This window comes from Coniophora puteana (assembly GCF_000271625.1).
Source record: "Coniophora puteana RWD-64-598 SS2 unplaced genomic scaffold CONPUscaffold_9, whole genome shotgun sequence".
Classification (NCBI taxonomy): Eukaryota; Fungi; Basidiomycota; class Agaricomycetes; order Boletales; family Coniophoraceae; genus Coniophora; species Coniophora puteana.
Window position 1 is genome coordinate 1,102,912 of NW_006913061.1, and position 17,461 is coordinate 1,120,372.

The following is a 17,461-nucleotide window of genomic DNA, read 5'->3' on the forward strand; positions in this document are numbered from 1 at the left end:
CTGCACCATCTAATGGACTTACAACCATCGAACACAACACAGTCACCAGCCAACAGCACCCAGCCAGACCAAACCCACTCCAGCACCCAGCCCTCCACCTCATCCTCATCACCCACAACAAACTCTCGCACCCTCCGTCAAAGCGCACGCGTCAAGGAAGCGAAGCAGAAGGAAAAGGAACGCCAGCAGGCGAGAGACTCAGACCAGCCAGACCAGCCCACCCAGTCCATCAACGCTCCGCGTCAGACCAGATCCCTCGCTCACTCATCCAAGAACAAGCGTGCACGCGACGCCACATCGACTCCCGCCAAAGGCAAGGACAACGACACTTTAGAAGACTCCTCCAGGACCACAAAGCGGTACGTCGCTCTTCGCCTCGATGACTCATGCACCGGCGACGACATAGACGCCGCTGACCTAATACACGCTTTCCTTCCGCACTGCAGTGCTCGCAGAACTCTGCCCATCCCATCCGCATCCGCATCAACATCCATCTCTGCTCCTCTCACCATCAACGAGCCCACCAAGGATCGCAAAGGAAAGAAACGTGCTGCGCCTGACGACAACGACGAAGAGGACGACGCCGCCAACACCTTATCTCACAAGCGACCCAGAGCTATATCGTACTCACTCCGATCTAGACCTGAGCCAGAATCAATCTCATCCAGCATGCCCAAGAAGACCAGGTCAGTGTTGGCTTCATGTATGCGTTGCTTTGTTGACTCTTTATTACTAGAGCCACCCCATCCAAGGGCAAGAGCCCCTCTAAGAGTAAATTCGCCGCCACCGCGAGCTCATCGCGCATGGGGGACGATGACCACGACACGATGGACGTCGAAGCATTCAAGGGGGAAGACTCTGACCTTGACGAACATGTCGCTAGTCGCGCGGAGGACGATGACGGGACCGACAGCGAGGGGAACGGAGAACATGATGATGACCACGCGGGAGAAGGGGAGGGAACCGAAAGGGGAGGCGACGATATGGGCGACGAAGGCGAGTCGCCGATCTCTCCGGGTCTCTCTCGCGGTTTCGGCGGCCTCGATGAAGCGACGGCGATGGCCATCTTCGGGGACTACCGACAGCTGGCTTCGCACATGATGTCGCTGTCCGGACGCCTCAAGACGATGCTCAACAACATCAAGGCGAGCGCCGACCCGACGACCCGAATGGTCACTCTGCAAGAGCTCAGCGAGTTGCTGAGTATCAGCACCGAGGATACTCTCGCTGGGTCGTTCCAAGTCGAGCAATTCGTCAAGGAGCTGGTTAGGATCCTGGGAGGCAAATCACAAGATGATGACGAAGAAGAAGGCGATGGCGAGCATGATGCGGATCTCGCAGCGGCGCTAGCACTTAGCAATGGGGGCATGGCCTACCAGGGTGACGAAAATCTCGAGGCACAAGTTCTCGCGTGTCGCTGCCTGGCGAATCTCATGGAGGCCTTACCCGGCGTTGCGCACACTGTCGTCTATCACGGTGCTATCCCGGTTCTCTGCAGCAAACTCATCGAAATTTCGTACATTGACCTCGCAGAGCAGACCCTGAGTGTGAGTACATCAACGTACCGCATCACCTCACAGCATTCTGATTTCTGTTCTAGACCTTGGAGAAGATCTCAGAAGAGTTCCCAAGCTCGATTGTTCGCGAGGGCGGTCTCTCCGCCTTGCTCAGCTACCTTGATTTTTTCTCTGTTGCTGTGCAGCGGACCGCCTTGCAGGCTGCTGCGAACTGCTGCAAGAACATTTCTACCGAGCACTTCACCATGATTCAGGGTGTCTGGCCCATTATCCGCAACTGTTTGAGTTACTCGGATCAACGTCTCGTCGAGTTTGCGTGCCTCTGTGTCATCCGTGTGATTGACTCCTATCATCGTTCCTCTACCGAGAACCTCGAGAACCTTCTTGACACTGAGGCGGTAGGGGCTATCAACCAGTTGCTTATGCCCCCTGGAGGGTCGCCCCTCATCGCTGCAAACACATATACGTTACTCCTGCGTGCGCTAGCTACCGCTGCTCGCTCAAGCCCGAAGATTACGGTTGCGTTGCTGAAGGCGGATATCGTCGATACGCTCTATCAGATTCTGACCGGTGTCCTTCCGTCGTCGGTCTCGCCAACCCCTGCCGAAGACGGTCAAGGGCTCGGAGGGGATATTACCCACATGACTGTGATGGAGAATCTGGCTCATCGTCCCAAAGATCAAGTCGAAGAAGCCTTAAGTCTCATTTCAGAGTTGATGCCACCGCTGCCCAAAGGTGAATCTCATCACCTCTTACCAAACTTGGAGAAGATGTTCATGTACTTTTCTAGACGGCGTATTTGACCATAAGGGTTACACCGATCGTGCCTTCGCGAAGATGGTGCGAGCAAAGGCTCGAGCAGAACGTGCAGCTGCGAAAGGGCTTTCGATTACTTCCGGAACTCCCTCGGCGGACATACCTTCAGTCCCTCCCACCCCCGCACCTTTCGAAGGCGATCAGGAGGGCGGAGCTGATCAGCAAGTCCAAGAGGTTGAAGAAAACCCCGCGCCTACCCCTCAGACCATTGAGGCCTCCAACGACCGGGCGGAGATGTTACAGTCCCAGCCCGAAGTCGTTGGACGTTTCATGCACCTTGTAGTGCCCATTCTGATAGACGTTTATTCTGCTAGTGTTATCACACCTGTCCGAGTCAAAACACTCACTGGCTTGCTCAAAGCCGTCAGTTTCCTTGAAGGCGAGTCGCTCAAGGACGTATTCAAGGTACGAGTTACGCTGCCTTCGGCAACGATAACGGGCTTGCTGAATTGCTTCAATTTTAATTTTGTGACTTGCGATGAGAAGTTTGGCAACGTCGCCAGCTTTGCGTCTGCTATCTTGTCGTCAAAGGACCACCCATCGTTGGTCATTGGGGCGTTGCAGCTTGTTGAACTGCTGTTGGTGAAAATGCCTTCGGAGTATCGCCCTGCTCTGCGTCGAGAGGGCGTGTTCCATGAGGTCGACGTGTTTGCTGCGCGCTCGCTGGTCGCGAAGTCAAAAGACAAGGATAAAGACAAAGACAATATCCCCGATGCTGCTGCAGATTTGATTGCGGCATACAACGCCTCCGGCTCGGCAATTCCGGGCTTCAAGAAGCTGTCGTCAATGTCTATAGATCCTGAAGATGCAATCACGATGAGAGCGCGCGTCATCCGGTTCAAATTCTCATTTGGTCAGGAGGAAATTGATGGGGATACTACGTTTGAAGATCTGAAAGACCTAATGCAACGCATTGTCGCACCGAATGCCTCAGAGGCTAGCGCGCAGACGGTGGTCAGAGAGCTCGCTACTTTGCTTGGTTCGAGGTCATCGGTGTCTAGCTTTGAGTTGCTCCAGAGTGGCGCAGTGGATGGGCTCTTACAGTTTGCGACCGATCCGTCTAGAACAAGTGAGTGCTATGTTGCTCGTCGTGTCTACTTTTTGCTGACGGCGGCGCTATAGTTCCTTTGAAGCGCCGACAAGAGTTGCTCCTCGAGTGCTTCACATATCGTCCCCGGGGAGTGCCTGTCTCGCAGTCTCCGTTCTCGACGCTGGTCAAGAAGCTGCAGGAAAGTTTGACAAGGATGGAGGCGTTTGAGGTTGCCACTGTCGCACAAGGTAATTTATTCGCGTGACGACTATTTACGACAGTCACTCATGATGCCTTTGTAGATTCAAAGCGTAGCTCCCCTTCTCTGCTTGCTCGTCAGATACGACTCCGGCTGACGGCCGACGAAGAATCCGACATACCGCGGACGTTGCAGAATATGGTGGTTTCGATACATGCCATCGCAACTTTCCAAGCGTTAAACGACTACCTACGTCCTCGAGTCGCTGGGCTCATGTCCAACAACAGGCTATCGGGGATGCTCGCAGCCTTGGCGGCTTCGGGTTTGGGTTCATCTTCACGGGACCCTGGTCCACCACCGAAGGCGCCGTCACGGCCTATATCTCCGACGCCAGCGCCCGGCGAGAAGTCCGTTGGACGGAGACGTTCGCAACGCTTAAGCGCGAAGAGCGAGGCCGCCCCCACATCTGGTTCATCGGTGCAAGCAGCCAGCGCTCCGGCAGCAGCAGAGAACACTGCGGAGGAGACAGCACCAGCTTCGTCAACTTCTGCTCCTGCGGTAGCTGTTTCCCCCGAGGAGCGTCACTCGCCGCCATTCATCCCTGAAAGCGACTTCGGTGCCGATCTTACAGATGATGAAGTCCATGCTGAGGTAAGCTTCCCGACTAATCGTTCTGCTGTAAACTCAGATTTTTCTCTCAGGTCTTCGAAGATGATGAAGACTTGGACAGGCCTACTGAGAAAACTGTCTCCGTTGCCGTTGCCGATGGTGAGACGTCCTTTTCTGATTGCTACAGCATGTTCTGATAGGCGTCAGATGGTACCAAAGTCGTGGCTCAAACTCCCGACGGGACAAGAGTAGCTACACCAAGCTCAATAGCACCTTTCTCATCCTCCCGGTCCGCGGGTGCTGCGATGTCGTCATACGCGGCAGCATTGAAGTCGAAGCCATCGGATTGGCATCTGGAGTTTACAATGGACGATCAAGTCCTTCCCTTGGATTTGACCATCTATGGCGCCATTCACCAGCACGAACTGCGCTCAAAGTCGGGTAACGTCTCCTCCAGTGCACTTTGGCAAGGTTTGCACACTGTCAAGTTCAAGAAAGTACCAGGTCCTCCCCCTGCTCCAGAAGGTTAGTTCCTGGCGTAACGTGTTCATCTCCGAAGGCTGACGTTTCAATAGTTCGCGATCAAGTCGGCCACAAAGTCCGTTCTCCAAGCCCTACGCTGTCCTCACTCCCCGAGGATGCTCCCCACGCCAAGATCCTTCGATTACTTCGCGTTCTGCATAAGCTCAATGCTTCGGAGATGGACAAGCCCACGAAGCCACTCGATCAACGGGCTCTTGATGAAAATGCCTTCATCAACAAGAAGCTTTCGGCTAAGCTGACCCGTCAACTGGAAGAGCCCATGATTGTTGCGAGGTACGTGTAACGTATTCTACGACCTAATCGCGAGGCTGACGTTGTCCTCAAGCTCTTGTCTGCCAGACTGGGCCCTCGATCTTCCTCAGAACTTCCCCTTCCTCTTCCCATTCGCGACTCGCTACAACTATCTACAGTCGACGTCGTTCGGGTATGCGCGGCTCATTCTTAAATGGCAAAGTCAGCAAGTGCGCGGACAAGACAACTCACGGCGAGACGATGGGATTGGATTTTTGGGTCGTCTACAGCGTCAAAAAGTGAGAATATCGCGCAAGCATATTCTGGAATCGGCAGTCAAGGTCTTTGAGCTTTATGGATCGTCATCGTCCATCCTTGAGGTCGAGTACTTCGATGAAGTCGGGACGGGCTTGGGTCCTACGCTGGAGTTCTATTCGTTGGTCTCAAAGGAGTTCGCCAGACGGGACTTGAAGATTTGGCGAGACGCAGACGCGACTCGCTCAGGGACTTACGTTCATCACCCTACTGGGCTATATCCTGCGCCGATTAGCCCTGACGATGTCTCAAACGATGGAAGCCAGTGCGTATATCATCGTCATTAGTGATTTTGCAGCGGGTGCTCATAAATGATGCAGGAAGCGCACTCATATCCTCCGCGTTGTTGGCCAGTTCGTTGCCAAGGCCATGCTTGACTCGCGAATTATCGACATGTCTCTCAACAAGGTCTTCATCAAGCAAGTGCTTGGGGAAGATGTTCCGGTCACCATCGATACATTAAGGGTAAGTGCGATTACTCGTTCTTCATTCGCCTCCTTTCTAATGCCGGCTACAGCTTGTCGACAAAGACTTGGCCAACTCTCTAGCAAAGTTGCAAGGTTACGCTTCCTGCAAGGGTCAGGCCGAGAAGGTTCTTATATTTTCCTTGTGTCAATGACTCAATCGCTGAAGCTTGAGCAGATTCGCAACAAGGTCGCGCTCATGGACATCGTCAACATAGATGACCTCGCCCTTGATTTCACTATTCCCGGCTATGACATCGAACTGCGGGTACGTTTCTTCACTACGAATACATCAGGAGTTCTGCTCACTTTGACCTTAGCCTGGTGGGCGTGATATCCCTGTCACCTCTGACAATGCGGAGCAGTACATTCAAGAAGTTCTTAATGCCATCATCGGATCGGGTGCCCGGGCCCAAGCAAAAGCATTCAGGGAGGGATTCTCCAAGGTTTTCTCGATCTCCGATCTGCATTCGTTCTCTCCAGACGAGTTGGTCATGCTCTTCGGGAACACCGACGAAGATTGGAGTTTGGAGAGTAAGTCTAATGTTACCGGAATGAGCTTCCACCAACTTATTGCGTCTTGCAGCACTCACAGAGTCTATCAAAGCCGACCATGGCTTCCACATGGATAGCCGCGCAATACACGATCTCATGGACATTATGTCAGAATATGATGTCACATCACGTCGCGATTTCTTGCAATTCATCACAGGTAGCCCCAAGCTGCCCATTGGAGGTATGTACTTAATCTGTTTGTCATCTCCATTCGTTAACAGCTACACGTTTGCTTTAGGCTTCCGAGGGCTCAACCCGCCATTCACGGTTGTGAGAAAGCCGCACGAGGCCCCACTGACAGCAGATGACTACCTTCCCAGTGTCATGACTTGTGTCAACTACTTGAAGTTGCCGGAGTATAGCTCGAAAAAGGTCATGAAGGAAAAACTGCGTGTAGCTATGAAGGAGGGTGTCGGTAGTTTCCATCTTTCATAATTATTGTCATCACATCACACTGCATATGTATTAATTACTTCACGTTCTTTCACATACATCACACCAGACTTTCGAGTATATTTTCAGCCATTGAAATGTAGTCGAAATGTGCATTGAATTTGTACGTTCAACCATGAATCCACTGCACATCCAACTCTTTCAAGTGTCCAACCTCAAATCAACCTAATTTTGATGTTGTGAATCCTCTGCGAGTGTCGATGATATGGTGTTCACTCATTTCTCTCATATGTTGCAAGTTTAATCACTGAGTGGTGACATACATTTTGCTAGTCAGCTTCTTAAGTACTCAATGTCTGCCTAACTGTTGCGGTGAGAGGTCCCGGCTAGTTCCTGGTCGGTTCCCGATTGGGTTGACCTCTGTTGATGGACTTATTGCAATCCGCATGGGCACTTTACCTACTCTCTCCTCCCAGGGTTCTCCGGGAGGTGATCGTCTACTCATATATAATGCATGCATGTACCATCGGGAACCTTAGTGTTCTCCCTCTTGAATCAACTTCAATTGGCCGGTTCTATTGAGGACTTGAGAACCTCAGTGTGTCACTTCACTAAGTCTGGAACTTCGGTGTACTGCCACATATTTTGAACCTCCAAAACTTAACAAGCTAAGTATTTTAAAATCCCTGTCTGCTGTGCTCGACGGCTTGATCACCCGTCAGCTCTCTGGACTAGAAACCCTTGAGGACACACTCCGAGTCGTGCATCCTCAGCGCCCCCGACTCCGGACTGGGTTGGTGACGACCATGGGTCGCTCACTCCGGTTCCTTCTGTCAGAATTATGTCTTGGGATTCACGCTTAGAAAGGGTGTGCGATACGCTGATAGCGCTCAGGTATGATTTCTCGCTTCCTTTATACTAGTAAATACATTAGGAGTACTTCTGTAGCTCCTGTACTCGTATTTAGCTTCTGATTCTCTAATAAATAGCTTCTGCTTTCCTGAGCCTTGGCCTGGGACTTGTGACTCGTCTGGTGGTCTATCCACCCATCTTGTGTCTTGTTATCTTATCTCGGCATCGGCCGATTACGTGAACACGATGACAGGCTCACGAATTCAACACTCCCCCTCAAACCTTGGTCCATGCCGAGTCTGGGAAACATTTTTCGTGTCCTGGTTTTGGGAGAGGTTTGGTGAGTATAGTCACTGTCATTGTCTTGTTCTGATAATGTTGTGTCATCTCTGGGTTCTTCATTCATTCTCTTCGTGAATGATATATGGTCTGAAAGTGTTTTATGCTTTCTTTATATCCATATTTTATGTCTATTCTTTTTGTATAATAAACGCGGTGTTTACACGGCATTTTTCGCCGAGCGTTTACTCCATTTGTAGGTCTGAATTGACTAAGCAATGGCCAGTTGCTTTTGTTGTCTTTATTATATTTTATTCTTTAGTTTCGCGTGCCAGCATTGATTATTTAAGCATGTTCACGCCCACAGTTTGCTATTTCATATTTTATCGGGTGCTGGTTCCAGAGGATACATCAGACCCATTTGTCTACTTCGAAGATTTTTTCAACTGTGCTCTTCAATCTGACGAGTTTTCTATTCTTAAAATTCTCAGCATGCAAGAGAACTTTTTATTTATTAGGCTAAGTCTTGTTTTAGGCTGGTATGCATCCCAGCTTTTATGATTATTTATTCATTTAGGGTTTGACTTGTTTATGCCTTTGGTCTAGTGTATAGTTAGGCCACGCAGTAGCGCTTTTTAATAGCCTTGTTTCTTTGACTCGCAGATTCTTATTTGGTTTTTTGTTACTGAGTTTTCTACTCGGATTTTGTTCTGATTGTGTCTTTAGTCTGATCACGTTTTTCGCCTATTTTGACGCTGGATCTAATTCTAGCTTTCGTATTTTACTCTAGAATTCTTTATGCCCATTTAAGCAGCTTTTTATATGCCGGTTTCGGCGTGGTATCTAACTACTCCCCCTCATGCCGGAAACCCGGCTGGGAAAGTGCATTGTGTTCGCTGGGATGCTTTTGTCTCCCGAACTTTGTATATTTTCATTTCCATCTCTCATATTTTTAACTCCCCCTGACTTCAGTCAGTATGCTCGGGGGAATAATTTCAGGGACCTGTCTTCGATAGGCTCTTTTATATGATGATTTTTCTGTCTGAGTTTTAAAGCTCTTGCCATGTTTGGCGCGCAACTTCAGTCTGACTGTCTCAGTCCAATTATTCGAACTTCTATCTTGTCTTTGGATTATATGTCATCGAGACACTCTATATTTCTATAGATATTTTCTCATTTATTTGAGCACTTTCGAGTGCGACTACTCATGTCTGAGTTTAAACTTTGTTACCATATATGGTATAGAGAGTCAGTCTCATCTTGACTGTTTCAATCTCAGTTCTAACTCTTGCCTTTTTCGGCAAAGAACATGAGTCGGGTTCTCTCTCATGATGAACACAGCTTGTCGAACTTATTCTACAACCTTTCAGGTGTATCTTTTATTTTATGTCTGTCTTTCGTAGTTTTTTTAAGAACTTCATAGTCCATTTGAGTATGTTACAAACGTGTGAACAAATCAAAATTCTGAGGTTTGGGAACATGTGTCATGTTTGTTTTTTCTCATAAGCAGGACATTGTCGTGTCCAAATACCTGCTCCGTAAATAGAGAGTATCTAGTTTTTGTTTGGTCTTCTGCTGGGCTTCTCGGCCTTATGCAGATTCTACTCGGGCAATCTCACCCGAGTACTTCTGTTTTTGTTTATTCACATAAATGTTTATTATGTCATCTACCCATTCGGTAACATGGACCGTCTCAGGGGAATTGCGAATATAATCGCACGAATCTGGCTTTCACCAGTTCCGTATGGACTGTCTGAGTCCGAACGCGCAAGCACGTGATGTGCTTCTGTTGCCGTTCTCCGGCATGGCCTGTCCACGGTGCGTGAGGAATAGGATGTGGCAAGCGAGGCGATGAAGAAGCGTGGTGTAAATATATGCGAGCGGGAGCGCGGGGCTCATAACCTCTTGGGATTCACGCTTAGAAAGGGTGTGCGATACGCTGATAGCGCTCAGGTATGATTTCTCGCTTCCTTTATACTAGTAAATACATTAGGAGTACTTCTGTAGCTCCTGTACTCGTATTTAGCTTCTGATTCTCTAATAAATAGCTTCTGCTTTCCCGAGCCTTGGCCTGGGACTTGTGACTCGTCTGGTGGTCTATCCACCCATCTTGTGTCTTATTATCTTATCTCGGCATTGGCCGATTACGTGAACACGATGACAGGCTCACGAATTCAACATTATGTCTAGTATTCGACCCTTTACAGCTTTATTGGTTCATCCAGAAGCCTCCTGTACGGTGATGTTCCGACACGAGGTCTACAAGTAAACACCGCCTTCATACGTCTACACAGGTGCTAGGTACCCCAGTAGGTAGTATTAGCGCCTTACACATTCATGCATTTGTGTGGCTCCACGTCCATCGCACTGAGCCACGTACATAGCTTACGTAGCCGTCCTGCATTACCGTGGGACTCGGACTATATAGCATCACAAATACGGTAGTGACTTCACACGCTCCTGTCATATATATACAGTCACTACCATGAATATCATCTAGAGTGTCTTTCTACCCCGAACAACTATCATCGTCAACCAACCAGCCTAACCGCTACTAACTCAGTCTTCAACTAACTGCCCGGTGAGTCTGCGCTGTTGTAGACTTCTTTGCTATACTTGCATTCGATCTTTGACACCTTCGACGCCCCCGATCAGTAGTCTTCATGATGAACTGGTCCGGGCGTTGGCTAGAGAGGCCTCCGAGCACCATGCTTGTGGAGGATCTGGATGAATTACTCCCGCAGTCTCAGTGACGGCTCCCGCTAACAGCGAAGACAGCGATGACGGTTCTCGCATTCCCAACGTGCAACAGAACACCGCTGCTTGCTCATCCGGACTCGACAACGATGTCAGTTGGACTATGGCTTCGCAGAAGCGCGAAGAGCCCTCCCGTGGTTGCTCCATGGCAAGGAAAGGACGTATCAGCAGCAATATTTCGGAAAAGCCGCTGACAGTGCAACAGTGCAAGGCAGTTGACCTCACAGCGCATTGTCTGATGGACGAACAGTGTGCACTGATTGATAAGCGATCTGCGATATTATCGCATCGTAACACGTCAGATGATGGCGTGATAAATGCACCTGCTGACGAGAGACGTGAAGAATCTCCGCCCAAGGCTGGTCCCTCCCGGGACAAGGGCAAGGGTGTGGATCCCCAGAACTGGGGAGCTACAGACCTGCAGCAGGACAAGCTCAATGTGGATGCTCAATGTGCCGCGTTTGTGAGCTGGTCAGAGGCTAAACAACTGAGTATGCAGCCTAGTGTAGACACCAATGATGAAGGTGATAATGATGACATACCTCCATTACAACCCGTTGAGGATGATGCCAACAACAAGAATGAGTCCGATGATGGCACACGTCATTACTACACACCTATGATAGCGCAGGAGCGCATCAGTGCCATGACCAGTGCCATGAGGGGTAGAGTTGCTCACCTGAAGTCCCTGCGGGCACAGAAGGCGGCAGCCAACCCTGGTGTCAAGTTCACTTCAAGCATTCCGACCAATGCTCCAGCCGCGCCAGCCACCTTGTTGAGTGAGAAGATGGCTGCTCCGCGGAAGCGTGAAGCCGTTGCGAAAGCGACGGCCGAGTTCTCCATGAAGGAAGACAAGAAACCTAAGAAAAAGAAGAAGTCAGCTTTGAACAAGAACAATGATGAGTTTGCACAGTCAAAGGAACTAGCTGCGAATGATCCCATCCGAAGGCTTATTGAAGACACAATTGTGAGCATTCAACGTGACCACCAGCATGCTGAAAAGAAGAGGCACAAGGCAGCTAAGCAGGCTGTCGAGCAGCTGAATCCCACCAGCTACCTTGGTGTAGCATTTCGCCAGCTGAGACATGCTGCAAAGACACTGCAGACTGGTACAACCCCACTGGTGTCACCTATGACGGCCGGGAGAAGCAGACAAGGAGGGTCGCCTAGTGACAGCTCCTCATCGTCGAGCGACAGCTCGTCCTCTTCAGATGACCAGTCAGACAACTCGTCCTCGACTGATGAATTGGATTACTTACCGAGTGATTCTTCCACATCTGACTCCTCGGATGCCCATCGTCGCTGAGGACATCGTAGTGGACGCAAGGGACGGCCTCAGAAGGAGTGCAAATGCAAGAAAAAACATCGTCACAAGGACATGAAAAAACGGGAAGTCAAGGTTGACAGTTCCCACAGTCTCATTAAACCCATCCCGCCGGAGGACTATAACGGTGAGGTAGACATGATGGTGTATCACCGGTTCATGATGGAAGCGACAGAATATGTGACTGAAGGGCGCATTCCTGCTCGCAGGCAGGTGGCCTTGGTGGGCCATTACCTAGAAGGCAGGGCTCGTAAATTCTACGCGAACCGAGTGGCCATTGCGCCTCACAAATGGACGCTCAGTCGGTTCTTTACGGAGCTGTTCAGCTTCATCTTCCCTCGCAATTTTAAGCTACAAATGCGCGAGGATCTGAAACGCTTCAAACAAAAGCAGCTTTTGGTGAAAGATGTGCTGTACAAACTCACCGGGTTATGGAACATTGTGGGTGAAACCGATGAGCGGAACAAGGTCCTGAAGTTCTGGACCTGCCTCAACTATGAACTCCAGGAGGATCTTTGGAAGAAGGGACTCCATCCTGAGGTTGTCGAGCTTGATGATGCAGTGCAAGCTGCTGAAAACATTGAGATCACCCTGAACGTGAGAGACCGTCAGTCTCGGGGTGAGTGATCAGGACAAGGCACTCAGTGTGATGTTCAGGCAGAACGCCCATCAAGAAAACACCGCCGCAAGCACCCCCGCAAACGCAATGCAAATTCAAGCAATGCAGACTCGGGCCGCCCAAGTAGCTCTAATCAACCCCGCGTCAAACCTACAAGAAGCACAACACAATACCGACGCAATGACTATCAGAACCGCCCGTCAGACAAAGGGCAGGTAAAGCAGAAGCAGCCGAGAAGCGATGGTAATCGCAATGTGGGTGACAACCCAGGATCATGCCACAACTGTGGCAAGGACGGGCATTTGAAGCGAAACTGCCCGGACGCTAAGAAGTTTCAGTTGTCCAGGCCAGGCAGACCACCTGGGGTGAGCAGCAATGCGATGGTTGTTGATTACGGTGACCCCGATGTGGTACGAACCTTGGTGGAAGGACCAACTGGCAATGACAAAGCAAACATATTGTCAATGATGCTGGTGCAAGTGCCGCGCGACGACCGTGACGAGCCCGAGTGCTTTGACATTGAGGACCTGCTACTGACATGGGCTATGGAGGTCCTGTTGGGGTATTTGTATCTGGATGATGATGTCAACAATCTGGTGACATACACAATGGATCACTTTGAGTTAGTACCACTGGGCGATGACTATCATGAGTACTTTGTCCATGACCACTGTCATCCCAATATACAGGGTTGGGACGTACCTATTGTACACCATGATTCACTGCTAGATCCAGGATTCCAGCCCGACCGCTGGTACTGGAAGGTCATCTGTAATTGTCACGGGGTCCCTAAGAAGACAATGAAAAAGCAGATCCGACGACTCACACGTTGACGATCGTGGGTTTGCATGGGTGATGTCATGCCACGGTTCATTGAGGAGCTCCTCACTGCATTGACACCAATGGGGCAGGATTCGATAGACTACGGTGGACCACCTCATTTTTGGGTGGAGTACAATCCCCTTGATGGACTGTATGTTGTGCGTGACGAATGTCTGAACTTTACCGTTAAACTCAGCGAGGACCTGGTTCGGCGACCACAGTTTGACATGCTGAACTGGTACAAAAAGTGTTTGAGACGCTTGACTGAGGAACTGTTGAATCACATGTATGAAGCACGTGACATGGAGATTAACATATTGCGCTTACTGGACTGTGGCGCGCTATCTGCAATGGACAGCGCTCTTGAAGATGTCACACATCTATTGCACACAAGCAGCCCAGCGATCAACTTTGACGATTCAGATGATGACTACATCCACGTCACAGAGATCAACAGCGTGAGCGTCGAGCCAGGAAAGTACCCCACACTCGAATGTAACACAGGGCAGCCAAAGGACTTCCGGCGCCACATCCCCAGTCCAATAGTTGTGGTCGTACATATTGACGGCATGCCGGCATGCGTGCTGATTGACTTGGGATCACTAGCAGATTTCATGTCGCTGAACTTCGCAGATCAGCTTAAGCGTAAAAAGGATGTGTTGGAAAAGCCACTCACTGTACAACTAGCAGCTCAGGGCTCGCAAACAAAAGTAAACTACAGTGTCACTGCATGTCTCGAGTATTAGGGCGTGAAGTACGACCGCCGGTTTGATATCATGAACTTACAAAATTACGACTTGATATTGGGGACGCCTTTCCTATATCAACACAAAATGACCATTGCATTCAATGATGTGAAGGTCATTATGGGGTGTAGGGAACCCTTACATTTGTGAGGGAAGGGTGTGGCTGTTGTTGAATCCAAAGGGACGTCCCTAGTTTGGGATAAGAATGAAAAGGCCTGCCAGTATTTGAAGAAGCTGGCGGCACCTCTGTGTGCTAAGGCCGGGGTGACAGACTTGTCACCGCTGCGTGCAATTAATCATCAAATACCTTTGATTGATGAGAAGAAAATCTACCCGTGGCACCGGGCACGGTGCCCGGAGCCACTGCTTCGCCCACCAGTGGCAGATGATTAGACCCTAATAAAATGGATTAACCCACAAATAACTTTTCCAAAGACCGTGGTTCTTAGGTATCTCCACTAGCTGTTGGCTGGTTGGCCTCTCTGCCGTTGGTTATGGTTTTATCCATGTCCTGGTTGTGGTTCTTCTGTAGCCCGGCTTGTTGGCTTGTTTTCCTCAACCTGTGGTTTTATCCCGGCTCATTGGCCTGTTTACCCCACTCTGTGGTTTTATTCACAATGTTCTCACTAAGGTAGTTAATTCTCATGCATTTTGCTGAGTTGACATTTCGGGCTTTGTTATCTTGACTATTTCAGGACATCATAATAAACATAAACCCATCATCAATTGCCTATGTTTCCGTCACTACGCTCAGCCACTTTCAGCCGCTTCTGCCACTTCTCGCCCGTTGCTTCTGCCATTCCCTGCCACGCTGCTTCCCGTGCTGCTTCCCGTGCTGCTTCCCATGCTGCCCCTTCCCCTCCCCACGTTGCCCCTGGCGTCGTCACGCATTGGTCCTCCGCATCTGAATCGACGTTGGGATGTTCTCCAACCTTTGTCAAACTTGCCGCTTCCTCAGAGCCCCATCTATGCTCCCACAAGCGCGTAAATTCTTCCCGGAGCTGGCACTGTTGGCGGGCTTGACGAAGAGCGTGAGTACGCACGCCTTTGGCCAAAGCCTGCTGGGTCAGAACCTTTTCACTAGACTGAGACAAGAACCACAATGCACAGCCATCAGGGTGTCCTGGTGAGTCTGTTGAGCCTTCTGTCGCTGCTGATGTCGCCGATGTTGCGATGGGGTCAGGATCATCCAGGACCGCGCATTGCTCCCACCAGCACGCTCTGTGCTCTAGGTATGCTCGAACCCGCCTCATTTCCTCCTTCAGTAAGCTGACTTCCTCTTCCCATCGTTTTGTACGCTCGGACACCTTTAGCCATTCAACGCGTAGACCTTGTAATGTTCATAGTGAGTTTTTTTAAACATATGAAAATGGCTTTGTTACCTTCTGTATCTTCTATTCCCTTCTCAATGTCAGACCCATCACCTCCTTTAGCCGTCCATATCCACAAGAAAGTTCGATGCCCTTCCCCTAACCCTTTCTTCATCTCACGTACTCGGTGTGATGGCATGCTGGGTTCGATCTCTGGCTCGCGAAGCACGCAGATATCTCTGGAAAGGAGTGGCTGTAAGCGAAAGCGGGATAGGTAGGCCCTTTGAGGGATTCAAGCGCCTTGAGGGCCTTATCGTACTTGGTACGTTCAGCCTGGATCTTCTTTTCATAGTTGCTAATGAGTCTGTAAGCGCGCGTCATCGCATGCTGTCCCCAAGAGTGGAGCTTTTGGTGAGTCAAAAAGTGGGACTTGGTTTGCAGGAGGCCCCGAATCTTATTGAACGACGAGTAGCATTGCCACTGTCAAAGCTTGCTTTCAACTTTTTCAACATTGTGAGTGCAAATGCTGTGCTCTTCTGGGCTAAGCGCTGAGGGGAGCCAGAGTGGCACATCCTCCCAGCTACATCCCAAGGCCGTTTTATCGAGTCGTTTGTGTTGCTCGATCAGCGCCTTGATTCCCAGCATGTAAACGGTCTGTACTTCTCGAAGTTTTACGATGTTGCAGCGGAGGTTCACTTGGCGGAGCTCAATCTGGGTGCGAGCTTCAGCAGTCAGCTCTTTCATGCATCCCATGTCCAAGCTAAGACAATGTTTATGCAAGCACGTCAGACCTGGGTTGCCGCGCATTGAATTGACAAAAATACGTACTGTTTGTCTTCAATGCTCATAGCCATTTTTATGAAATTGCTCAGCAAAATATTGTGTGGCAAGAATGTAATGTTTCTCTCTGAATCTGCCAGCTGTGCATGCATCTCAGACTCTGAAACATCTGGTGGTCCATGAGTCTACTGTCAGCGTCGAGCTGGAGACAACACTTACCAATTTGCATGTGTAGGAATGGATTTGGCTTAGCCTTGTCATTCTGCCATGCGACCTTCATTGTTGTCCATTCCGATCAGATAGATTCGTCAAAAACAAGCAGCGTGTCTCTATGAACTGAGTGCACTTCCGTTGCGAGAAGTAACCGGCCCCGAAGTGTCTTCCCTAAAGCGTAGTATTTTTGTAGGTTGTGGGAGGTGAATACAATGTTGAGGGTGTTGTGCCGGAAACCAAGCATCATTTCCTTGGTGCTGTTGCTAGCAAGGTTGAATTCCGCCCACCCGTGCTCAATGCCCTCACCATCAGTGCGACCGGCCCCAGTTATAAGGTTGAGAGAATGTTCAGTGGTGCATTTCTGATTATGACCCGGAGCGTGAAATTTGGGAATACCAAAATGAGAATCTGAGCCATCATCAATATCGATACTTGCATCTTGGGGGGCAGGGAGTCCATTCGCTTGAATAAATTGATTTTCCATTGACAGGCTATGTCATAGGATATCACAATGAGAAGGAGTATGTGGCGGAGACGGCGGAGCGGAGGAGCTTAACGACGCTAGAACAGCGGACTCAGAGCGGCGACGGAATACGGAGGATCCCAAGGACTAGTCCCAATGACAAAGGTTAGATTGGTGTATCTACAGGTACATCAGGGTATGAATACGCACCTAGTCCCAATGACAAAGAGGTCGAGATGGGGACTAGGGATGGAGGTACAAGGTTTATATAGTAAATCCTGGGCAGTGTCCATAACAATGCCAAACAAATGAGTCAGAGTCCAAAAGCACAGCCCACGCGGAGTGTGAACGAAACAAGACAATGCGCGAGAAGATAAGAGAGATAGGGGTAAAAGAGAAAAGACAGGGGCTGTACCCTCGCATCCGCGACATTACCCCCCTGCTAGGCTTCGTCGTCCTCGACGAACTACAGACCACCATTCCAAACCGACAGGAGGGTGGCTCTGATGCGCTTGGGGGCAGTTGGGTTGGTGTGGTGGAAGTCATTTACCAGGTCTCTGGCGTGTTTCATGTCCTTCGCCTTGACCCAGCTGTCGTGCCCTTCGTCATAACCTTTCCACCGGA

General features: G+C 50.0%; 3 protein-coding genes across 3 annotated transcripts; 2 read left to right on the forward strand and 1 right to left on the reverse strand.

Moving 5' to 3' along the window:
- Positions 1 to 827: 827 nt before the first annotated feature.
- Positions 828 to 6,714, forward strand: CONPUDRAFT_59237 (uncharacterized protein; the record flags this gene model as incomplete). The annotated part of the gene is made up of 16 exons (XM_007772246.1): positions 828 to 1,547; positions 1,601 to 2,252; positions 2,308 to 2,738; positions 2,820 to 3,402; positions 3,456 to 3,611; positions 3,645 to 4,213; positions 4,264 to 4,330; positions 4,379 to 4,696; positions 4,747 to 4,987; positions 5,040 to 5,525; positions 5,581 to 5,725; positions 5,778 to 5,852; positions 5,894 to 5,992; positions 6,045 to 6,258; positions 6,311 to 6,460; positions 6,518 to 6,714. The coding sequence occupies 16 exons, from the start codon at positions 828 to 830 to the stop codon at positions 6,712 to 6,714; spliced, it is 5,103 nt and encodes a 1,700-aa protein (XP_007770436.1).
- Positions 6,715 to 10,798: 4,084 nt separating this feature from the next.
- On the forward strand, positions 10,799 to 14,464 carry CONPUDRAFT_74625 (uncharacterized protein; the record flags this gene model as incomplete). Its single annotated transcript, XM_007772339.1, has 6 exons — positions 10,799 to 11,778; positions 11,878 to 12,503; positions 12,546 to 13,267; positions 13,415 to 14,035; positions 14,072 to 14,185; positions 14,228 to 14,464. 6 exons carry the CDS (start codon positions 10,799 to 10,801, stop codon positions 14,462 to 14,464), a joined length of 3,300 nt encoding a protein of 1,099 aa, XP_007770529.1.
- A 575-nt stretch (positions 14,465 to 15,039) lies between these two features.
- CONPUDRAFT_35152 (uncharacterized protein) lies at positions 15,040 to 15,553 on the reverse strand (the record flags this gene model as incomplete). The annotated part of the gene is made up of 3 exons (XM_007772218.1): positions 15,040 to 15,156; positions 15,268 to 15,401; positions 15,454 to 15,553. Coding segments are annotated over 3 exons (351 nt in total), but the record flags the coding sequence as incomplete, so codon positions are not given.
- Between the last annotated feature and the right edge of the window lie 1,908 nt (positions 15,554 to 17,461).